A 25,703-nucleotide genomic window follows, 5' to 3' on the forward strand; every position below is an offset into this window, starting at 1 on the left:
TTCATTGTCAGACCATATTATTGTCCATACTCCGCTATTCTGGTCATCAGCCTTTGAAGATCTTCAATATTTTCAGCTAAGATGACAGTGTCATCTGTGCGAACTCCATTTACCTTTATTCCAACTGTTTAACTCTCAAGAGCTTATTTTAGGATCTTTTCCGAGTAGGCATTATAGCTGCCTATAGTATAAATTCGATATGATCCGGAGGTGACTGTAGCTTTAACATTAGCACATAGGACATCAAGAGAATGGTGCGGTAATCACTGCATTCTCTTAAGCCTTGGTTTCCTCGAAAGAGGCACCGATAAACTGCGACCGGAACACTGCGATGAATGACGTCATAAAAAACTGTACCACGCAAAATAATAGCGGTGGTTTCCAAGGATGCGTTGGAAGCCACCGCTTGCTGAGTTTACACATTTCATTGCCGCAGTGAAGAACCTTGAATTTTTCACCGTAATCTGATGTCAGAACAGACTTAAACTCTTCGAACAGAGATTAAACTCTCATGCAAAAATCAGACTGCTATTTATCACCAAATGGGCGTTTTAATGAGTGAAACATGTAGAATATGTCAAATGACAGAGATTATGATAGGTGATAAATAGCAGTCTGATTTTTGCATGAGAGTTTAATCTCTGTTCGGAGAGTTTAAGTCCTGTTCTGTCGGACAAAATAAATGTGCCGTTTTCGTGGTGTGACCGTTCCAAATTTTTAACCTGTTCCACAATTAAAACTGCCCCTGTTCCAGTGTTCCCATATATCAAAGTTTATCCGACTAGACACCCTTAAGCTATTAACAAATTTTCAGCTTGCTATTAATCAACTTTTTTTTCTTACGCGGGATCCAGACCTATTTACTTGGAGGAAGTTGAAGTTGATCTTATTAAAGTTGGAGTTGGTGAACAAGTTAAGAATTCTTTGTAACAAAATGTAAATACTCTTGAGTAGAATTAAAGTTATAACTTGGTTGTTTTTTATTACTCCCTACACCCCAAATTAATTCTCGACTAGTCCCTGTGCAAATAAATGCCAGCGCAGCGGTAGAAATTTTAACCTATTATGCTTTGATCTATTAGTAAATAATGTAAATGATCGGATTGCACGATGCAACCTGCAATACATTGCTTTTACAAATAGTTTGGTTTAAATAACACTCCGGTTTTGAAGTGGAAACAATACTGACTTGTTCATGTTCAAAGTACTTAACTAGAATGTAGAGGTATTTCGGTTTCGGGTTGAAATTTTGCAACTATTTGCAACAATGTTTTCAGTTTATTTTCTAGTCACTTTCATTTACTATATAGAGCTTTTCAAATATTTTAAATGTTATTCAGGGCAATATTCTCCTATTACTCAATGGTGGGTGGTTGAGAGTTCGCGATCTCAGATTTTTTTAGATGGTCCCAAAAACTTTCAATTCTTGTATGAAGATATATAAGTAGGTAGTCATTAATTGGTCGAGCACGTGGTATTGCACATTAACTCGAATCATAAAAACATCAGAAATGTTTTCTTCTGCTTCTTCCTCTTTCTTTATATAATCAATCCCGCTTGTTCGTTTGCAGGTTGATACCTCTATGGAAGGTTGTCACTCCATCTTTTGCGTGATCGTCCGATACGTCTTCTACCAATTACTGGTTGATCTTACATTATGCTCATGTTTTTCTTTCTATTTATTCGTTTCGTTTATACACAGTACGTTACATTTTCTTCTAATGTCCTCACTCCTCTTTTGATCTCTCAGCGTATTTCCTGTAATTCTTCTCAGTACTCTCATCTCTGCCGTTTTAAGTACTGGTTGTGGTTGAGTCGGGTCTTGTTTCTGGTGTATATAATATATTACGTCGTTATTGGTCGTGCACTGGCTTTATAAATTCTTGACTTCATGTCGGTGTTAATATGTCATATTCGCAATATGGTGTTATTAAGGCATTCTTCCATTCTTCATAGCTGCACAGTGCAATTCCAAGGCTTCCAATTTTATTTCCATTGCTTTTTCAGTACGGATGCCATTCATTTCTGCTTTACATCTGATTGGTTTGCTGATTATTATTGTTTTAGTTTTGTAAGTTGATATTGCTATTAAATTCTTTGTTCTAATGTTAAATCTGTGGATTAGTGTCTTCATCTTGGACTATCAATACTGCCTCCTCGTCTGCGTAACAGAATATTATTACTTCGTTTTTTCCCATGTCCCCCTGTCTTATTCCGATGCTTCTTATAGGTTATCTGTGTTTCCATCTGTTCTGACTTCCATTTTGTTGTTTTGGTAGATGTTTTCAATAGTTTTTTAATATCTAGGGGAATTTCTATATTATATACAAGATGGGTGACATTGAATCTTACTCTGTCAAATGCTTTTATCAAGTTAATGAGACACAGAAATGCTGGTCCATTATACTCTAGTGATTTCTCAGTAATTTACTTTACGACGAATATTGCATCTGTACACGGTCTTCCAGTACGAAAACCCTGTTTTTAATCTGCTAAACTTATCTGGTAAGTACTTGCTCTTCTATCTCTTTTCGTTGTATATGTTAGCCGTGCAGTCTCATGAATACTCCACCATTATCCCAATGCTCATTACTGGCTATTCATAAAATTAAGCTTGATGCTCATATTATTACACCCGAGATCGCGAAAAGTCATTCTAGAGATCTCGTCATTTGGGAAGTCACTAATTTGTATATTATTGCACTTGTATAGAAGTCAAAATTTGAAGTTTTGTCTAAGCCACATCTTAATGTTAAATAATTTCAATACTCAAAATTCAATGTCAGTAACCAATCACCAACTTTTAAGACGGTTCCCAGACCATTTTTAGATGAGCCATAATATGCAAATTAATGCCTTCCCAAATGGACAAAAAAAAATAATTTTAAGACGTCTGATTCTTTCATATATATTGTTCCCTATGCTTCCTCGAACACCGTACCGGCCATCTGACTACTGATATAGGTTGCGTTCATTACTGCGCAGCACACTTGTACAGGTAAACATATCGAATTTAAAATTATTGTAAGACGAAAAATTTTTTTGTCATTACTTTTTAAATATTATTACTTATTAGAAATATGAACTGTAATTGCCAGACATTTCTGTGGTTTAAAAAGTAATGACAAAAAATTTTTCATCCTAAAATAATTTAAATTCGATATACAGGGTGATTGATGAGTGTGATAAAGCTCAGTGGATCCGCTATAGTAATAGATAGCAATAAAAGTTAATAATAAAAATTGTGGCCAATTTTCAGCTTCACATTACGAAATTAGTTAGATTGTTACAGGGTGTTCGATAACATAGTGGCAGACCAAACTTATGTTTTTTTATATGGAACACCCTATACCCATCACAAAAATATAAAGGTTTGTTATGTTATATAGGGCTTTTACAAAGTTATAACCAATTTTTTATGAAAATCGTAACAAGTTCAGCTCCCTGTATAAATCAAAAAAAGCACAACAGCGATGGTTTATTGGTGCCATATTTTTTTGTAGATTGTAAAAATTTTTAAGAGTTGTTGATATTGCTAATTTTCCTTATATCGAATACAGGCTGAGTCAAAACGCAAGTACGTTCTTTTCTCAGAAAATTTAAATGGAACACCCTGTATTTTATATTACTACCGAAAAATATCATTACCGTACTTTAATTTTTGTATGATATTCCCATGCCTAAATTTGTCAGTTTTCGAGATATTTTCATTTTTCAGAGCAAGTTATTAATTAGGGTGTTCTATTTAAAATTACTGTAAAAATAATGTACTAGCGTTTTGACTCACCCTGTATTCGATATAAAGAAAATTAGCAATATCAACCATTTTTATAAATTTTGACAATCAACAAAAAAATATGGCACCAATAAACCATCGCTGTTGTGCTTATTTTTAGTTATACAGGGAGCTGAACTCATTACGATTTTCATAGAACATTGGTTATAACTTTGTAAATACCCTGTATAACATAACAAACCTTTATATTTTTGTGATGGGGAAGTTAAAAAGATTTCTAATATAAAATAAAATATGGGGTGTTCCATTTAAGAAAACAAAAGTTTGGTCTGCCACTATGTTATCGAACACCCTGTAACACTCTAACTAACTTTGAAATGTGAAGCGGAAAGTTAGCTACAATTTTTGTTATTAACTTTTATTGCTATCTATTACTATAGCGGATCTACTAAGCTTTTTCACACTAATCAATCACCCTGATTTTGTGTTTACCTGTACAGGTGTGCTGCGCAGTAATGAACGCAACCTGTATCAGCAGCCAGATGGCCGGTACGGTGTTCGAGGAAGCATAGGGAACAATATATGAAAGAATCAGCCGTCTTAAAATGATTTCTCGAAAACGTTGCTAGCTCTTAGACCAAAATGATGGGACCTCTACTAACCAGAATCTCATTGTTAGTTTTTGGTTACCGTAGAAATTTTGTATAACATCTTTAAAAGAGAGAGAGCTAATACACAATTATTGCATTCATTTCAATTACCAATTTTATTTATCACGTATAAGGACTCGAATTTGCATCATGAAACACACTTAATTTAATTTTCTTATACGACAAAGCTGGAGAGATGGAAACGATATGTTGAAAACATTCTCTATCTCTATTCAATGCCTTAACGAATTGCTTCATGTGATGCTGTAACAATGTAATTACTGTTTTTATCTCATTATACTCCTCCCGCATATGTGTGTAAACAAACTGCTTATTTTCTGAAAAACACGGTAAAAACGTTCATGTCTTTTCCAGAATGATGAAATGAGCAGTCAAGTAGATTTGTTTCCTCTAATCTGGAAGCTAACTGTGAGATTAGTGTTTTATCCTAGCCCTAGTGTGTCTGATGTTTTTCAAAGTCTCTTATTATTCTAATTTGTTAGCTTTCAGGTCTTTTTTACAAACAAGTACTTTTATTACACGAAATGACGAGTTGTATACATTATAAAAAAATTAAAAACTAATATCAAACACAATAATACCTAAATAGTGCCCGAAAATAGTGCGTTCCTTAAGGGTATAGGTAGAAGGCACCATATAGAGCAAAAAAGTCTTATAACATTTTTTTTCTAAATTCAACTGTTTGGCCAAATAACCAAAATACATTTTGTTATGAAAAATGAAATCTGATAACTGTGTATATAAAAATATACAATCACAATTCAAAAATAGTAGGGGCATGGGCATTTAGTTTTTATGTTATAGTCAAAGCCCGAATTTCAGGCACTCCTAGGTTTGACAAGGCAATCCTCAGGTCTGACTGACGGTCTTAGTCAAAGCCCGAAATAAATTACAGTTTCAGCCTTTGACTAGTCAAACCTAGGAGAGTTGGTCAGGCAAAGGTCGAAATTTAATTTGATGAAATCGGGGTTTGACTAGTCAAACCCCGATCAGCTATTAAAATGTAATTTGTTAGATTAGGTTTAATAAAACGTAATTTTTTAATTTTAATGTTTATTTTTTTTATATTGTCGTAATTAAAATAAAAAATAATAGTGTTTATTCTCACATGTTGAGGCATTATGGCATTTGTTGCACAATACGTTAGACCTTTTACACTTACGTAATTTGAAAGAGCATTTCTTATTGCAGTAGCATTTTATAAATCCTTGTCATCCAAATTTAGAATCTTTTGTACTAAGTTCTCTTAGAGACAGAGACAGCTTAACGTCTGGAACATCTTCGAAATTAGGAAATTTCTCTTTGCATTATTTTATATTTGATTTCTTCAAAAAAGTGTGTGTTGTGAAAACAACAGTTATTTACATTAATTTGCTTTTATAAAAATATCTCTCTGTAAATCTGTTGGGACAATCTGTATTGTGTTTAAAATATTTAATTCTCTGAAAAACTTGAGTGTAGCGTTGTGTGTTTCATAAAATATACATCTGCATTTTTTATAGTTTCGGGGTAAAAGCAGGTCATTTTGCCAAAGAAGTGTAACATGTGTTTGGCCCCTTTCAGGGCGAATGGTGTAAACTAAACTATCAAAGATAATAGTGCAGAGATTTGAATAGAATTTCAGCAGTCTCTTTCTGCTCTCCGAGTTGAACAGTTTGTTCGCTTGTGCGTCTCTCTTCGCCGTAAAAATACTCTCTCCGCAATAATTAATAGATTAAAAAGACTCTTACTCTCTCTCGTTCGCTATTAAGAATATCATTTATCGTTAAGCCGCTTATTTGTTAAATTCGTTGTTTTTTTTGTTAATAAATGTTTTGTTCGCCGGATACCCTTATTTATCGCTAATACACAACCCTTTCTATCGTATTAATTAGCACCTTTAAAACCAGACCAAATCAAATTATTCGAACCAGTTCTCCTAAAAGTTCACTATTTTGTTTATATCGAAGGACGGGAAATACGGGTGTGGTCCTAAAATATTCACCTATGTCCAATTAGGCAAAAGGTAATAATTAAACCATTTTTGCCACGGTGGGGTGAGATTGAATAAAAACTCACACCATTTGATGGTCTACATCGACCCGGATTTTTGGTTGGTTTTCGCGTTTGTGCCGCTTTTTCGGACATTTTTGTGTGTAATACCTCTACAAGACTTGTTAGTTCGCGTCGCGATAAACTCTAAGTAAAAGAAAGTGAAGTTATTGTGTGTGGTTAGTAGCTGCCACCTGTTGCTTTATCAATTGGACTAATTTGGTGAGATTTTTCCATTTTTTAAAACTTTTATTGCTGATCCAAGGTAAACTCTGCTCAAAGACATTTTACGGTCAAAAACACTTTTGTAGACATTTAACGTAGACGCTGTATCTCTCTGTGAAACTTAGACTCTTATTCTCTCGCCGCGCTTGTTAATTGACAAAAAACTCTCCAGTGTAATTTAGATTTTGCCGCGTATCGATAGGCTCTCTCTCGCCGTGTGTTCAATCGAATTCGGGATAGAAATGGAAGACCTCAAGAAAAAAAGGACGCCTTTAAAGGCTAAAATTACAAGAATTGAAAACTGGCTCTCACAAAAGGCTAGTACGGAAAAGGATGCGCTACAATTTCAATTTCGGCAAACAGAATTAAAAACCTGTTTTTTAAAATATGAAGAAATAATGGATCAGATAGACGAGATTGATGAAGCCGGTACTGAAGCAGAAGACAGGGTAACAACTGAGCAAAAATATTTCTCTATTCTCGCGGGCCTACAGCGTAAGATGGACGAGTTATTGTTAGGCCCCCCTCCTCTCAGATCAAATAGCACTCAGTCAACTGTGGCCACTGCTAAGGTTAGGCTTCCGGAGATCACCATGCAAACGTTCTGCGGGTCATTCTCTGAGTTCAACTCGTTCTACCAGCTCTTCGAGACGCTAATAGTGAACAATGAAGAACTCAATAATGTGCAACGATTTATCTACCTTAAATCGTTCCTGCGAAATGAACCCCTCCAGTTGATCGACAACATCGAAGTTATCGACGAAAATTTCGATATAGCTGTAAAAACTCTCAAAGATCGTTACGAAAACAAATCGCGAGTGATTAGCTTACACATTCAAAAATTGTTAAAGGCTCCATCTCTAGTTAAAAGTAATTCAAAGGCATTACGCGAATTTTTAACTCTAGCTCAGCAGACGCTGCTCGCTTTGAAAAATATGTCCGTACCAATTGAGCATTGGGATTTACTATTAATTGAAATATTTTTACAAAAATTAGATTTTGCTACACATAGGGCCTTTGAATATGATATTGGGACAAAGACCTTACCTACCCTTTCACAGTTTTTTAAATTTCTCGAGAAAAAGTGTGATATTCAGGAAAAATTAAATGTTTCAGATCATGATAAAAAGGTTAATAACAGGTCTCAATCAAAAACATCTTTCTTCTCATCAGTTGACCAACCATCACACTCTTTCTCTGATAATAATTGTACTTTTTGTAGAAGTAATGCTCATAAGGTTTATCAGTGTAATGATTTTAAATGCCTCTCTTTACAGGAAAAATTTAATTTTGTAAAAGGTAAGAAACTGTGTTTTAATTGTTTGGGTAGTAAACATTTCTCTCAAGATTGCGGCTCTACTCGATCATGTACTTTATGTGGGGGTCATCATCACTCATCCCTCCATGGAACCTCTGAAAATGTCTCTTCCTCTAGGAACATCAATAGGCAAGCTCTCTCTCGTGAGCGCAATGCTCAAACTCCTCAAAATTCTCAAGGTGCCTCTCGTGTTGTCGCTCCCATATCTACTCAGCATTCTTTTAATAATCGCAGCCAAAATGAAGCTTCTACTAGCTCATCCAGACCTCCTGTAGATATGCAAAATTTTCCAGATTCTCAGGCAGCCACATCTCTCTCCGCTTTATCAGTTAAAACTGATGTATTGTTGGCTACCGCTTTAGTAACCGTTTATTCGAAAGACGGCAGACCCATGCATGCCAGAGCGCTCCTAGATAATGGGAGCCAACATTCGTTTATCTCTCGTGATTTGGTTGAGAGGTTAAAACTCATCCCTTATTTTAAACAGCTACAGATATCAACCATATCCGAAAACACCTCACTCTCAAACGAAATGTTAAACTTAGAATTTTTCCCCTATAATGTAAATGACAAAAGTTTTAAAACTTCTTTCGCTGTACTCGATAGTATAACTTGTAGGCTTCCTAGAGCTACTATAGATAGAAGTAAAATAAAAGTCCCACAGGATCTCACTCTCGCAGATCCCTCGTATTCTGTTCCGGGTAAAATTGATTTGCTTCTGGCTGGTGATATATATAGTGAATTATTGACGGATGGATTTATACGGTTAGGAAAAAATCTTCCCATTCTTCAGAATACTCACTTAGGCTATGTTATTTTTGGTACAATTAATCCTCAGGTTTTTCACCGTAATTCACATTTGGCTATCTCTCAGTCAAATGTTTCTCTCTTTGTTCAATCCGAACCCGAAGAAAATCAGTTGGATAAGTTGCTTCAACAATTTTTCGAAATTGAAGAAGTTCCCCTCGTTAGTAAATTAACTCCCGATGAAGAATTAGCGGAACAAATATTTAGCAAAACTACTCTTGTGTTACCTTCAGGTCGCTTTCAAGTAAATCTTCCATTTGTCTCTGAAAACGCTAATAAAATGTTAGGTGAATCCTTTAAAATGGCCTTTAAAAGATTTATGAATTTAGAACATAGGCTCTTAAAAAACGAAAGTACATACGCTCAATATAAATCTTTCATTAATGAATATCTTCTTCTCGAACATGCGAAAATAGTGCCTCTCTCTCTAACCAACGAAAAGTTAGAAAATAAATATTTTCTACCGCATCACTGTGTGTTTAAGGAAGAATCCTTAACAACAAAGCTTAGGGTTGTTTTTGATGGTTCGATGAAAAGCTCTAGTGGTTATTCGCTCAATGATATTTTACTCAAAGGTCCTACTCTTCAACCGGAACTTTTTGACATTTTGCTACGGTTTAGATTGTATTCCTTCGTTTTTACAACGGATATACAAAAAATGTATAGACAAGTTAGAATAAATCCTGCTCAAACCTCTCTTTTAAATATTCTGTGGCGTGACTCCCCTGAAAAAGACATTGAGTGTCTTGAATTGCAAACCGTCACGTATGGAACTAAAAGCGCCAGCTTTCAGAGTACTCGCTGTTTAATGGAACTGGCACAAACTCATCAGATTGAGTATCCTCTGGCCAGTGATGCTCTTCAAAATAGTTGTTACATTGATGACATTCTCTATGGCGCTAATGATGTACAGACTCTCCTTAAAGCTCATAAGGAAATAACTAGTTTGCTTGGAACCGCTTGTATCTCTCTCCATAAATGGTGTTCTAACTCAGACTTGTTTTTAAAAGATATCTCTTCTCTCTCTTCGAACACTACTTATGTAATAGCTCCAGATAATGGCTCCAATAAGGTTTTAGGTTTATGTTGGAATCCTATTCTTGACACCTTCTCAATCTCTCTCCCAAATTTTACCTTAAAGGACTCATACACCAAGAGAGAAGTACTGTCAATGATTGCCCAAATATTTGATCCTCAAGGCCTAATTAACCCAGTTACAGTTGTCGCTAAATTAATTATGCAAAAAATTTGGATTTCCAAAATTAATTGGAACGATAGCATAGATGCAGATACGTTGCATGAGTGGCTAAATTTTGTTCGCAGTCTCTCTCATTTTAAGGATTTAAATATACCTCGGTGTCTCTTCTTAAGTCAAGAAATCACCAGTGTTGAGATTCACTCATTCTCGGATGCAAGTTTAAAGGCTTATGGAGCTTGCATCTACCTACGTGTGATTTATAGATCAGAACAAGTATCTTGTTCACTTTTAGCATCTAAGAGTCGTGTCGCTCCGCTAAAACCCTTGACTCTCCCAAGATTGGAACTCATGGGTGCGCTATTGTGTAGTAAGCTCACAGCAAGGATTGCTAATATTATTGAAGAAAAACTCTCTCGCTTAGACTCTATAAATATGTGGTCGGATTCAGAAATTGTTCTCGCTTGGCTTCGTTCGCATCCCTCTCGTTGGACTCAATTTGTAGCAAATAGGGTTGCACAAATTTTAGATAATTCTCCTAACGCTCATTGGAGGCACGTACGATCCAAAGAGAATCCTGCCGACATACTCTCCCGAGGAATGCTACCCGCTGAAATACTTAAATCTTCTTTGTGGTTTCATGGTCCTCAATTTTTGAATCAATCTCGGTTGGATTTGTTGAAATACAATCCAAAAGTTTATACCTCCAAGTTACCCGAAGAAAGGAAAGTAACTCTTCACATTCGAAATGATCAAATAGATTTTTTCACCTCTCTTTCTGATAGGTTCTCTAATTTTTCAAGGTTTGTAAGAACTTTAGCATTTATATTCAGGTTTGCCAATAATGCCAAATCGCCTTCTCATAAGTTATCAAATTCTCTTGAAGTAAGCGAACTTCAAAACGCTGAACTGAAGATTGTTAAGATGCTTCAGTATTCTTCTTTCTCTCTTGAGATTTCTGAGATTAAAAAAGGTAAAACTCTATCCAATAAGTCTATTTTACGCTTAAACCCCTTTTTGGATGAAAATGAAATGCTGCGTGTAGGAGGTCGCCTTGGTAACTCAGACGTCACATTTGATCAAAAATATCCTCTTCTCCTTCCCTCAAAAAATCGTGTAGTACGTCTCATTCTTCAGAGAGAACATATCAGACTTTGTCACTCTGGTCCTCAAAATACTTTATCTCAAATTCGACTTAAATATTGGCCTTTAAATGGACTACGTGAAGTTAAAAAGGTCATACACCAATGTATGGTTTGTTTTAGATTTAATGCCAAACCCGCTATTCAGATTATGGCAGATTTGCCAAAGGAACGTTTGCAATCCTCTCGAGTATTCGCTCATGTAGGATTAGATTTTGGTGGCCCCTTTCAGATTAAAGCTTCCAAACTCCGCAAAGCTCCCTTGATAAAATCTTATATTGCTCTTTTCGTTTGTCTATCGACTCGAGCTGTTCACATCGAAGTCGTGTCCGGCCTTTCTACAGAGACGTTTCTTCTCGCTCTAAAACGTTTTATTAGCCGTAGAGGCCTCCCTCAGACTATATTCAGTGACAACGCCACGAACTTTTTGGGAGCTCGTAATCAGTTGTTTGAACTTTATAAGTTTTTAAAAGAAAAAGAAAACTCTCGCTCTATTAATGATTTTTTGGCATCATCGCATATTCGCTGGAAAACCATAGTTCCTCGAGCCCCTCATCATGGTGGCATCTGGGAAAGCGCTATAAAGAGCGCAAAGCATCATATCCGTAGACTCATGGGTGATATTAAGCTCACTTTTGAAGAATTTACCACTGTTCTCACTCAAATTGAAGCTGTGCTCAACTCTCGACCGCTTTGCTCCCTCTCAAATGATCCCTCTGATCTAACCTATCTGACCCCTGGACATTTCTTGATTGGACAATCTCTTACGTCATTTCCTGAAAGGGATGTAATCCACATTCCCGAAAATAGATTAAGTTTATGGCAACATCTCTCTAAACTCCAGCAAATGTTTTGGAAAAAATGGTCAATTGACTACTTGAACAGACTCCAAAATCGCCCTAAATGGTTTCTTCCTCATAAGAACCTAGAGCCCAACGATCTCGTCTTGTTGATTGAAGATAACACTCCTCCTCTTTACTGGGCTCTAGCAAGAGTGATTGATGTCTTTCCCGGAAAGGATGGCCGAGTAAGAGTTGCATCGGTCAAAACTAAAGATGGAGTCTTCAAGCGCTCTATTAATAAATTGTGTCCTCTACCAAATGACTGTTAAAATTAAGTTAAGTTTAGTGTTTTCGCTTAAGAACATTGTAAGTTGATTTATGTTAGGTTAGGTTTATGTTAAAGCCAGTGCTTCAACGCGGGGGAGTATGTTGTGAAAACAACAGTTATTTACATTAATTTGCTTTTATAAAAATATCTCTCTGTAAATCTGTTGGGACAATCTGTATTGTGTTTAAAATATTTAATTCTCTGAAAAACTTGAGTGTAGCGTTGTGTGTTTCATAAAATATACATCTGCATTTTTTATAGTTTCGGGGTAAAAGCAGGTCATTTTGCCAAAGAAGTGTAACATGTGTTTGGCCCCTTTCAGGGCGAATGGTGTAAACTAAACTATCAAAGATAATAGTGCAGAGATTTGAATAGAATTTCAGCAGTCTCTTTCTGCTCTCCGAGTTGAACAGTTTGTTCGCTTGTGCGTCTCTCTTCGCCGTAAAAATACTCTCTCCGCAATAATTAATAGATTAAAAAGACTCTTACTCTCTCTCGTTCGCTATTAAGAATATCATTTATCGTTAAGCCGCTTATTTGTTAAATTCGTTGTTTTTTTTGTTAATAAATGTTTTGTTCGCCGGATACCCTTATTTATCGCTAATACACAACCCTTTCTATCGTATTAATTAGCACCTTTAAAACCAGACCAAATCGGATTATTCGAACCAGTTCTCCTAAAAGTTCACTATTTTGTTTATATCGAAGGACGGGACATACGGGTGTGGTCCTAAAATATTCACCTATGTCCAATTAGGCAAAAGGTAATAATTAAACCATTTTTGCCACGGTGGGGTGAGATTGAATAAAAACTCACACCAGTGTGTTTATGTTCCGTATTTCGTACCAACTCTATATACCGTCAATTGTTTTATCTTGTATGCTACCAAAGCTGGGGATAGGTATTGTTACAGTTTTTCCGATCGAAATTGGAGAACATTTTTTTCACTTAATTGTTTCATAGCATTAGCCTGGGCATGAATACCTTCAATCGCATTTCCTTTATTTATTTTAATCTTTTCATGCAAGATAAAACAATAATTGACGGTTTATATAGAGTTGGTACGAAATACGGAACAATAAACACACTTTTTTCAAGAAATCAAATAAGAGGATGCAAAGAGAATTTTACTAATTTCGAAGATGTTCCAGACGTTAAGCTGTCTCTAAGAGAAATTAGTACAAAAGATTCTAAATTTGGAGGACAAGGATTTATAAAACACCACTGCAATAAGCAGTGCTCTTCAAAACCATGTAAGTGTAAAAGGTGTAACGTATTGTGCAACTCTAAATGCCATAATGCCTCAACATGCGAGAATAAACACTAATTTAAAAAAAAAAGACTAAGTTTTCAATCTAATGGCATGTAAAACAACATAATGTTACTCTACATCCCACTAGACTGAAAACAATGGGAACCTTCTCTGGTTACATCTCCGAGGCTTCTACAATTTGCAAGCCATAACGGATGCTGAGACTAAGGAAGATGAGGGAATTTTACAATTTATAATTCACGTCTCATCTGTTCAGCGCGGTAAAGTTACAACGAGAATGGTTCCCTTCGTACTCCAATCAGAGTAAACATATAAATAAAAAATGAATAACCATTTTCAATTTCGTTGCAAAACAAAAATACACCCGCATCGTATTTTAGTCCAATCAGAGAGTGCAGCAAGCACCTCTACCGGATTCGAAACTTATTAGTCTCTCATCAGGAGGCACATATGCTGCTCTCTCTGATCCAACCTAAACAAACCCCGGCGTGCAGTCACGGATTGCAACGAACGAAATGGCATAGATGCCCTAGCGGCAACTGCTAGCAAAAGACTAAGTTTTCAATCTAATGGCATGTAAAACAACATAATGTTACTCTACATCCCACTAGACTGAAAACAATGGGAACCTTCTCTGGTTACACCTCCGAGGCTTCTACAATTTGCAAGCCATAACGGATGCTGAGACTAATTATAATTACGACAATATAAAAATAATAAACATTACAATTAAAAAATTACGTTCTAAAAATAATCTAACAAATTTTAATAGCTGATCGGGGTTTGACTAGTCAAACCCCGATTTCATAAAATTAAATTTCGACCTTTGCCTGACCGACGTAGTCTCTCCTAGGTTTGACTAGTCAAAGGCCGAAACTGTAATTTATTTCGGGCTTTGACTAAGACCGTCAGTCAGACGGAGGATTGCCTGAAATTCGGGCTTTGACTATAACATTTACATTAAACCCTGTCTTTCTCCTGAACAAACAAGCAAATTCTTGTTTGGTTTGATTTTCAAACATGGGGTGGTATAATTGTTTTACAGGTGTAAAGTCGGGTCCATAGATATTTCGCCCGTCGGCAAATTCAAACAGATAACATTTACCGATGTCCCTTTTGTTAATGCACACGCCGGTATTTTTACAACCGGGTTACTCATTGTAAATCAATCAGTTTAACACTTGAAAATGTATACTTGGGCATTAGTACAGTTAAAATTGTTAGACGATTATATTTAGATGAAATATTAAGCAATAGAATTGAAACTTTTTTCTACTTTTAAGGACAAAAAAGCAAGTTCATTAGCGGAACGTGAATTCAAAATTATTCTGCAGATTATATTTGAAGCAATATTTGATTAAAACATCTCATTTTTGGTGGTAAAAATATATTAAATACATATATTAATTTGTCTGGACTAAAGGTGGTAAACGATGGTCTGGAGTTATATTTTTGTTTGAATTTGCCGACGGGCGATAGATAGATGGTGTCAACTTTACCTGTCTGACCTACATTTTTCTAGTGTCAATAACCATGTCACAGATTTTGTACAGTGATGCCAAATTATTTAATTTAATGAAAATAAAAGTTCGCTTATATGGAGAACAATGTATTTTTTTTTGTAAACGGTTAACTTTAGAAAAAAATGTTATAGGACTCTTTTATTCTACATGGTGTATTATATCCATACCTTAAAGGAACGCACTATTTTCGGGGACACCCTGTATAGTGGAAATATAAATTAAATAATTAGAATTTTAATACAGCATACGCATGCTGTTGGCTACGAGATCGAGGCCAATTACTTACCTATATAAATTTTGAAAAACCTAATAACAACTTGGTTACATTTTCTATGATTTTTTTAAAATACTCTTTTTAAACGAATTTCGTAGTTGAAATCGAAACCTCGAACATTAGTTGGTTACAAATGTAATTTTCATTACAACCAATAATTTTGGCTTAAACCCACAATTTATAAATCTAACATTTAAGTAAATTTGTAACTGAACGTTGAAACTTGTGTCATACATATTCAACATAAGATTTGCCAATACACCCGTCCCATTTTTTAAACAATTTTTGAAAATAGATAATTGATTTATGGCCACTATCTATATCTATAGGTTAATAGGTCCAGTATACTGTGATTTAGTGTCATTACCATACTGTAGTGACCACATAATTCATCAGATTATAATAAACCATATTATGTATTGTGTAGTTACTTATTAGTCAATATTATAATAACTGTGGGAATTTAACATAGGTGACAAATGGTTTTGTTTTTACCTATATTAGTTTCATTGACGTGATGATGGAGTAAAAAAGTTTCAAAAGTCTGAAACCGGTCGCAGAAATATTCCATCAATTATTAGTTAATAAAATTTATTTCTTCGAAGCGATGACGGTCGTGATGACGGTCGCCAATTTATTACATTTTTCCCATCCAAAAAGTGCACGACGTCCCAAAGAAGTTTTCTCTTCAAAAAAATTATTTCGTCGAAGCGATGACTGTCGCTAATTTAAGACTTGTTCACCATCCAAAAAGTCACAACGTCCCTAAAGAACTTTTCACTTCAAAAATTTATTTCACCGAATCGATGACGGTCGCTTATTTAATACTTCTTCCTCATCCAAAAAGTGCACAACGCCCCTAAAGAAGTTTTCACTTCGAAAATTTATTTTTGAACTAAAATAGATTTTACATTTATTTTAAAAATACTTCTACACAATTTATATATATATATATATATATATATATATATATATATATATATATATATATATATATATATATATATATATATATATATATATATACATACACATAATAGATATACGTACAAAATTTATTTCGCCGAAGAGATGAAGGTCTCAATTACGGTCGCGAAATGAATCCTCTTTCCCCTTCTAAAAATAGGTTTTACACTTATTTTAAATTTAAATGCATCTTCTTCTTCATGTGCCATCTCCGCGACGGAGGTTGGCAATCATCATGGCTATTCTGATCTTAGATGCTGCTGCTCTGAATAGTTCGGTTGATGTGCATCCGTACCATTCCCTCAAGTTCTTCTATACAATTTATATATATGTACATACACATAATACATATAAGTACAAAATTTATTTCGCCGCAGAGATGACGGTCGCGATGAAAGTCGCGAAATAAATCCTTTTTCCCCATCCAAAAATAGGTTTTACATTTAGTTTAAATTTAAATACTTTTACACAATTTATATACATACTCCTTATAAATATAAGTACAAAAATTTATTTCGCCGATGACGGTCGCGAAATAAATCCTTTTTCCCTATCCTAAAATAGGTTTTACATTTATTTTAAATTTTAATACCTCTACACAATTTATATATACATACACATAATAAATAGCATTAGCGATGACGGTCGCGAATTCAATGCTTTTTCCCCATCCAAAAAGTGTACCGTAAATAAGGGTTACTTTGGCCCTGGGGTCCTACTTTGGCCCAAATTAAAAATAAAATAAAACGTTTTCAAAGTATCTCGAGAGAGTCGATTTTAAGCCGATTTCGGTAGTTTCCAATGAAGTGCAGACCTGCGCAACTCGTAACGACCTTCAAACGTTTCACGTATCGCCTCCTAGAACCAGCATGAGTGCTTTTGATGTTGTATGTGCAACAAGTGATTTTTTAATGTCTCAAACTTTTACCTGCAAAAACCGTTTTACGCCTGTTACAATATTGGTAAGTACTTTTTTAACATCAGAATTTAATACTTAATGCAGTGGAATGGTTATAATTTGCATTATTCTCAGCTTTTTTATTTTAAAATTCAATAATTAAACCAGTTCAGATAACCTCAAAAATATGACCTTCTTTGACCCAACTTATATTTGGGCCAATGTAGGTCTGACGTTTGTTTTATTTGTTTTTTTTTATTATTATTACCTACCTACTGCTTTAAATCAATATTCTGGGTGTTCTTCTATTGAATAAATTTATTTTTAGATTTCGGAAGATGCCCTATAACTACAAACGCCAACCAGGAAGCCGGAGTTATGCCGACTATAGTCAAGATCATCTCCAAACCTGTTTAGAAGCAATCAGATCTGGTGAAATGACACAAAGGCAAGCCGCAGATATTTTTAAAATACCACGAAGCACTATTCAAAACAAACTAAAAAATCTGTTTTCGAGCTCACCGGGTCATCCCAAAGTTTTACCCAGGAAGAAGAGTTAGCATTTGCTAGTCACATCGACAAAATGTGTGAATTCGGATTTCCAATTGATGAACTGGATTTGAGATATATTGTAAAAAGTTATGTCACAAGACAAGGAAAGACAATACAGTGTTTTTGCAATAATTTGCCTGGCCGTGACTGGACCAAATCTTTCTTAAAAAGACATCCTCAGCTGACAGTGAGGTTTGCATCAAATATAAAAAGAAATCGTGCTCAAATTGATAGAAAAATAATCTCAGACTACTTCGATCACTTAAAAGAAGTAGTTGAGAATGTACCGCCTCAGAACATTTATAACTACGACAAAACATGCATGTCTGACGATTCAGGCCGGAAGAAAATAATCTGTCGTAGGGGTTCAAAGTACCCAGAGCGTATCATGAATTCGACTAAGTCCAACATTAGCGTTATGTTTTGTGGTAATGCCAATGGTACCTCTGTGCCACCTTATATTATTTATAAGGCTGAACATTTGTGGACCACATGGTTGGAAGGTGGCCCCGAAGGAGCGCATTACAACAGAACAAAACATGGTTGGATCGACGGAGCAACATTTGAAGATTGGTTTGCTACACATCTTCTTCCAATCTTAAAAAAAAAACAAGAAGGTAAAAAAGTAGTTATCGGTGATAATCTTAGCTCACATGTAAGCTTAAGCTTAAACGTGGTCAGACTTTGCGAAGAGAACAATATCCAATTCGTATGCTTGCCTCCAAACTCCTCACACCCAACACAACCACTTGATGTGGCGTATTTTAGGCCTCTCAAAAGTAAGTGGCGGCAGATTCTTACCGAATGGAAACAGTCTGATAGTGGCAAAACTGTTGCCACATTACCAAAGGATATATTTCCAAGATTGTTGAAAAAATCTTTGAATGACTTAGAGCTTCATCAAAAGGAAAACTTAAAGTCTGGTTTTAAAAAGGCCGGCATACATCCCTTAGACAAAGAAGGAGTATTGAAGCGATTGCCTTCCAACAATGTGACACTTAATTTGGAATTGGTAGGACAAACATTTATCCACCATTTGGAACAGAAAAGGCAAGAAGTTGTTAAACCCCGATTAATAAAACGAAAGAAAATAGACGTTCCTGCTGGTAAAAGCATAACAGCTAACGATATTATTCAGTATCAAGAACACCAAATGAATCAAAGAGGTCAAAAGAAGAAAGAAAAGAAGATGGAGAACAAGAAGAAAAAAGGAGAAAAAGAAAGGAAAAAACTTGAAAAAGGCGACAGACTGTTTTAGAAAAGAAACAAGAAGTTAAGAGACAAAAGAGAAAAATGAATAAAAACGACATGGAACTTTCGACTTCGGAAGAAGATAGTGACAATTACAGCGTCGTTTCATCCGGTTATAGTGACATGGTTCTTTCAACGGACGAAGAAGAGAAAATTAACACAATCAGTGGTCTCCAGGAAAATCACCCAAATGTCGATCCAGTTGCATCTACTTCTTGCAGTGACATAAAATCCCAGGAACAAAACGAAGAAGAAGAGTTAAAGTCAAATCTGCAAAAAGGAAACTTGCGTTGTTGTTGAATGGAATAAGCTACAGTTCCCTGGGATATGTTCCCAGTAATTTGTAAAAAATATGAATTGTTTGCTAAAGCTTCATTTTTGTACCTTTTCTAAAAAAAAAACATAATTCGAAATATATTTTTCTGTCATATAAATATACTGAATAAATAAACCCATGTCTTTCTTTGACCCTAACTATTTATATAATAATGCTTTAAAGTAGGTAATATCATATTGGGCCAAAGTAACCCTAACATAAGGTTAACATTGGCCCAGGTAAAAAATTTAAAAAAGTTATATATTTTTTTAAAAAATACTAAAATCCTTTATGCATGTTATTTAAGACAGTTTAATTATGTAAAACAGGTGAACACAGCTTAGTAGTAGAAAAATGCTAAGATTTATTGAAAGTTGATTTAAAAGGTTGTAATAAATGGGCCAAAGTAGCCCGAGTTTACGGGTACTTCACTTCAAAAACACGATGCAGTAAATTTTCACTAATGAGCTTAACGAGAGAAGTAATATTTGTGACAAAGAGATTGTATAACGCCATCTTCTCTTTTGAACACACACATATTGAACAAAGTACTTAAAATCCTACTTTGGTTGTTCCGTTCCTCCTTATATTTCTATTTTATTTATACGTTTATATTTATTACGTAGTTTATTCTTATTCATTTTATATTTAGTTTATATTAACGTGTGTGCTACGTTACCAAATACAGTCCTTTAGATACCGCTCTTAACAGACTTAGGTACGCTAGCTTACAAAGCTTTGACATACGCTCAGTCATTTATTAGCCGTCATAAGTGAGTGACACAGTTTTAATAATTTTAAACCCATACAAACAATTTCAAGAAAAGCAGTTTAATTGCATTTGCTCTGAATTAACAGAGTCACCACGGTGCTTTGGAGCGCACACAAAGCCGTCGGTCCCATTATCTGAGCGAGTTACCATCAAGTAACTGATAGGGGGAGGACAGTTGGCCAGTTGGAGAGACTTTAAAGAGAAGAGAGACTTCTTACCCCTGAACATCCCACATCCCCTAAACAATGGTGTTAACTTGTGTATAGAACGATTGCTTTAGTATCAGAACCTACAATAATTGTAGGTTCAATTCAAAATATTTTCAAAATACAATAATTTATAATGTTTGTTCGGATTTCTATGTCACTTATTATTATATATAATTATCCTGAGAATTTTAAAAACATGTTGGCATAAGACACAAAATGACTTTTGACGCATTTTGTCAGCGCACGCCCTTGTTTTGGTCTGCAAGGTAATATCTTAGGCTAGACACGTCCATCAAAACAATCCAAAATATTCTGTAAGGGAATATTGTAAAACATTTTCCTTTAACCTTGTATTCCAGGTGTCTTACTGGCAACATTCTACCTGTAGTCTCTGGAGAAATAACAGAGATGTTGAAATCCGGTACGTGGCGAAATTCTATGAGATTATTTTTTAGTTTTCTTTCATATCAACACAAAAATATGGGAATGCAATTCGGTAGATACCAAAAAAGGAAGGAATTTGGGATATAGTGCAGTCAAGGTAGTTTTTACTTACGGAAAAACTACCTCTAACAAGATAGAACTTTTATAATTTAATTAAGAAATGTATAGTAAACAACATAATATCAAAAAGTTCTAGTCCAAAAGTGGGTGATTAATTTTTTATTAAAAAGTTAACTGCAAAATTAGTTGTTTTTAAAATATCTACGAAAATGTAAATTTTAGAAAAAACTAAGCTGAACAAAAAAATTCTGAAAATTGTTCTTATTTTGGTCGGATTTGTGGCATTTTTGTAATTAACTATTCTAATTGGGAAATAAACCACAATTTAACTTGAAAAAATAATTTCATTAACGTTTCGCTTCCACTTCGAACGTCGTTGTCAAAATACAAAATATTAATAGATTAAACAAAAATGTTGTTGCTTAGTAACAAAAAAGAATTCTTCTAATAATTTAATTTAATTTGACTCATTTATATCGGCAATTCAGACATATATTATACATTTTAAAGTAGAAGACTTATGATATTGTCAATATTTATGAGTTGCGTTCCTAGGACCATTTTATTGAAAGATAGTTCATTCGATTACATGAAATCAAGTTTAACTCAAGAATATCCGTCACAAAAAAATCATAGCATGGGATCTGTCTTTCAAAAGACAACCACATGCAATGGTGACAGTAAAATTCTCGTGTTAGTGATTCCATCGTAAATCACGAGAAAAACCAGGAAAAAACCTCGTGATACTATCAAGACATTGTAAGTATTTAGTCTTACATTCAGTTTACTCTCAAAAGTAACACCAAATTCTGACTTTAATTCTACAAAATTGCTACCACTGTTAAACATATTAGTTAGGTTTAAAGGGCTATATTACAATTTTAAAGGTGTTGGGCTATAAATGTAAAATGAAATATGTATAAGTAAAATTGTGTTTGTAACACATTTTTAAATAATTTTTAAACAAGATTCATGTAAGTGCCACTTTCTGCCCACATTGTACTTATTAACAATAAAATAAATTTAATTTACCTTCTTTTATTTCAAATTTGATACATTCATTAAAAAGTTATGTTTAATTTAGTCAATCGCGCGCTCGGTCGAACGCTGTCATGCAGGGTGCCAATGCCTGTGAGAGTGTTGACTTGCGCGTTATAAATAAAAAATTATAGAAGCTGTAGATTTAATTTTAGAAAAATCTTTATGGCTTTTTGTGCAAAATTTTTTGAAGTATTCAATGGTCGTCAGTTTTTTTCTAAAAATTGTATTTCGGTATTTTAAAAAATAAAAATTGAAAAAACATAATTAAAAAGTTCTATCTTGTTTGATTTTTCCGTAAGTAAAAACTACATTGACTCCACTAATATGTTTTCTTTGGATTTGAAGCAACTTGTGACCTTACGCTTTTTTAGGTTCGTATTTTATGAATTTCAAAATTAGTTTCTAGATACATTTTTTATTCGTGATCGGAATGTCTTAAGATAAATGTAATATGAATTGTCATTGTAGGTTGGAAAATTCGTCCCTACAACTCGTTCGAAACTACAAAATGGAAAAAAGTCACGAACAAATTTTAAAATGTAAACGAATATTTTTAAGATTGTCATGCAACTCAATAAATAAGAGTTGCTTGTAATCAAATTATTTCGAACAGATGGCTTGTTCCTTCAGAAATACCGGGCATGCGACTTCCACTAGAATATGTATGAATGTATAAGTCGGTTAGCTAAACTCAGACACAACTGCCTAGTGATTTTAGTAAGTAATTTCGCCAATTTCGTAAAATTGGCAAAAAAATTAGCAAATTTTACGAAATTGGCAAAAAAAATAATTACTAAACAGTTAATAATTACTAAATAGTTAGTAATTTTGCCAATTTTGGCGAAATTGGCCAAACACAAAAAAATTATCGAATAAAATCACTAGCCAGTTTTGTCTGACTTTAGCGAACCGACTATTAGGTTATTGATTATGTACTGTAGAAAGGAACTACAACGTTAACAGGGTTTTATTGTTTCATATGGTCAATGGATCTCTATATATGAAAAAACCGCGGAGTGCTACCATTTACAGGGGTGCGTTTTTGAGAAATGGGTGAATTAGTCCCTGGGCACAGGTTACATTAGGGTGAGTTCTATGCACTTTTGGTACAAACACGTCTACATAAAAATTATTCCTGGTTAAATTTCCTATCTAAATATCACTTTTTTAAGTCAAAGATACTTTTTTTTACAAAAATATATTCAAAAGAAAAAGCAAAAAGAAACCCAAAAGAAAGAAATTTTGTTTTTTGTCCCTTAACTTCTGTCCACGGGGATATAGGTATAGACATTGCTTCACAGAAAAAAAACTTACATCTTTTCTCTTTAAAATGCTGCTTGGTAGAGGTCATTGCGATTTACAGTTTTCGAAATATGATTTTTCAAAGCTTGCCGCTCACAGCAATTTTGGGCAATTTTCCTTGTTATTTCGCACATATTGTTCTGTAACTTTTTTCTACGTAACTTTAGGTATATGCAATGGTACATGTAATAGGAAGAGAAATGAATTACCTTTAAAATGGTCTACTGCATAACGTTGTGTGACTTTTTTAAGAGCTTATGGTTTTTCAAGATTTTATGCCTTTAACGATTTTTCATATTTCTTAAGATTATTTTTTAATTTCTAATTATAACTTTTTTTCTTCTACATTTAGGAAATGAAAGCTTTAAAAACTTTAAGAAATGATGACTCCATAACAATCCTACCAGCGGATAAAGGCAATGCAACTGTAATAATGAATAAAATACAATACGAGGACAAAATTACAGATCTAATTACAAATGGACCTTATAGCAAATTAACGAAGGATCCAACGAAGACACTTGAAAACAAAATATATAGAACTTTATTCAAATTTAAAAATGATCTAACATACTATCAAAGAAAATTAATGACACCTCACTACAGTAAGACACCACATTTTTATGGAGTGCCGAAAATTCATAAAGCGAACATACCACTTAGACCCATTTGTAGTACCATCAATTCTCCTTGTAGTGAACTATCAAAATTCTTATTAAACATTCTAAAACCATTTGCTAATAATGATGACACTTTTATAAAAAATACAAAACATTTTTTAAACAAATTATCAACTATTGAATTTAATCCAAATAATATTTTAGTAAGTTTTGACATAAACAGTTTATTTACAAATGTACCATTAGATAAAACTTTAAACATAATCAAAACGAAATTAGAGAATGATAATACATTGGCAACTAGGACAAGACTAAATGTATCAGCTATAATGGAGTTATTGACATTATGTACCCATAATACCTATTTTCAACTAAACAATGAATTCTATAAACAAAATTTTGGTCTAGCAATGGGCTCTTCTTTATCTCCATTATTGGCTAATATATTTATGGAGGATTTCGAAACTAATATTATTTCTAAACAAAATTTAAAACCCACAGTATGGTGGAGATATGTAGATGATGTGTTTTCAATATGGCCTCATAGATCAGAATTGTTGGATACGTTCCTGAATATTATAAACGATCAAGAAGAGACAATAAAATTTACAATGGAAAAGGAATACAATAACAACCTACCTTTCCTCGATGTTTTGATCTCAAAGAAGGATATTGGATATGAGACTCAAGTGTATAGAAAACCAACACACACCAACAGATATCTCAATTACAAGTCAAATCACAACATCAACGTTAAAAAGGGAATCATTAAATCCTTATATGATAGAGCCAAAATTACTTGTTCTAACGAAAATTCCTTTTTAGCAGAAAAACAATTGTTAACATCTGTTTTATTAAAAAATGATTATCCTTTATCGTTTATAAATAAGGAATTGTCAAGATTGGATCGAATGGAACAGAACAACTTAGAACGGGATCCTACAATATTCACCAGAAATAATACGAGGAAAATATCAATACCATATATAAAAGGACTATCCGAGAAACTTAAAACAATAGGAAATAAATTCAACATTTCAACAACATTCAAAACAACAAACACATTGAGATCTATTCTATCTAAAACTAAACCTAACAATGATCAAGAAAGAACAAAGAATTGCATTTATAAAATACCTTGTGAATGCGAACAATTTTATTTAGGTGAGACATCAAGACCATTAGACGTTAGAATAAGTGAACATCAATCTTATATTAAAAATAGAGAATTTGAGAGATCTCAAATATGTCAACACGCATGGGATAATGAACATAGAGTTCAGTGGAGAGATTCAAGTATAGTCCTGAAAGAATCAGATAGTAAAAAGAGAAAAATCAAAGAAGCGGCTCTAATTATGCTAAATGAAACCAATTGTGTCGCAAATTCCTCGGTAGAATGCAGTAGGATGTGGTTACCCATACTGAAAGAGGAAGTCAATAGAAAGAAAATACCAAGATTAGTAAGTCAATAATATCGAGCTAGTACATATTTTATATTTTAGTATTACTTATATATCTAGTATTATTAATATTATTTATAATTTAAACATGTTACAAGTCAGAATTTGGTATTATTTTTTGAGAGTAAATTAATGTAAGACCAAATACTTACGATGTCGGGATAGTATCACAAGGTTTTTTCCTGGTTTTCCCTTGTGATTTACTATGAAGTCTCTAACGCGAGAATTTTACTGTCGTTGCATTTGGTTGTCTTTTTAAAGACATATCACATGCTATAATTTTTTATGACGGATATTCTTGAGTTGGGGTTAATTTCATGTAATCGAATGAACTATCTTTCAGTAAGTCGTCCCAGGAACGCAACTCATAAATATTGGCAATATCATTTTAAAGTCTTCTACTTTAAAATGTATAATATATGTCTGAATTGCCAACATAAATGAGTGAGATTAAATAAATTATTAGAAGAATTTTTCTTTTGCTTAGCAACAACACTTTAGTTTAT

General features: G+C 33.9%; 1 protein-coding gene across 1 annotated transcript; it reads left to right on the plus strand.

Moving 5' to 3' along the window:
- The first annotated feature begins 6,905 nt into the window (after window positions 1-6,905).
- LOC126893276 (uncharacterized) lies at window positions 6,906-17,587 on the plus strand. Its single transcript, XM_050663296.1, has 3 exons — window positions 6,906-8,342; window positions 8,469-9,075; window positions 17,499-17,587. The coding sequence occupies exons 1-3, from the start codon at window positions 6,906-6,908 to the stop codon at window positions 17,585-17,587; spliced, it is 2,133 nt and encodes a 710-aa protein (XP_050519253.1).
- The last annotated feature ends 8,116 nt before the right edge of the window (window positions 17,588-25,703 follow it).

Source organism: Diabrotica virgifera, chromosome 1, assembly GCF_917563875.1.
Source record: "Diabrotica virgifera virgifera chromosome 1, PGI_DIABVI_V3a".
NCBI classification, from domain to species: domain Eukaryota; kingdom Metazoa; phylum Arthropoda; class Insecta; order Coleoptera; family Chrysomelidae; genus Diabrotica; species Diabrotica virgifera.

Excerpts from the sequence above, each read along its gene's own strand:
- LOC126893276 (XM_050663296.1), top strand. The coding sequence starts at position 6,906 with ATGGAAGACCTCAAGAAAAAAAGGACGCCTTTAAAGGCTAAAATTACA. Across the intron at positions 8,343-8,468 it reads TATTGTTGGCTACCGCTTTA|CTACAGATATCAACCATATC; the intron begins GTAACCGTTTAT and ends TATTTTAAACAG. Across the intron at positions 9,076-17,498 it reads AAACGCTAATAAAATGTTAG|ATTTCGGAAGATGCCCTATA; the intron begins GTGAATCCTTTA and ends ATTTATTTTTAG.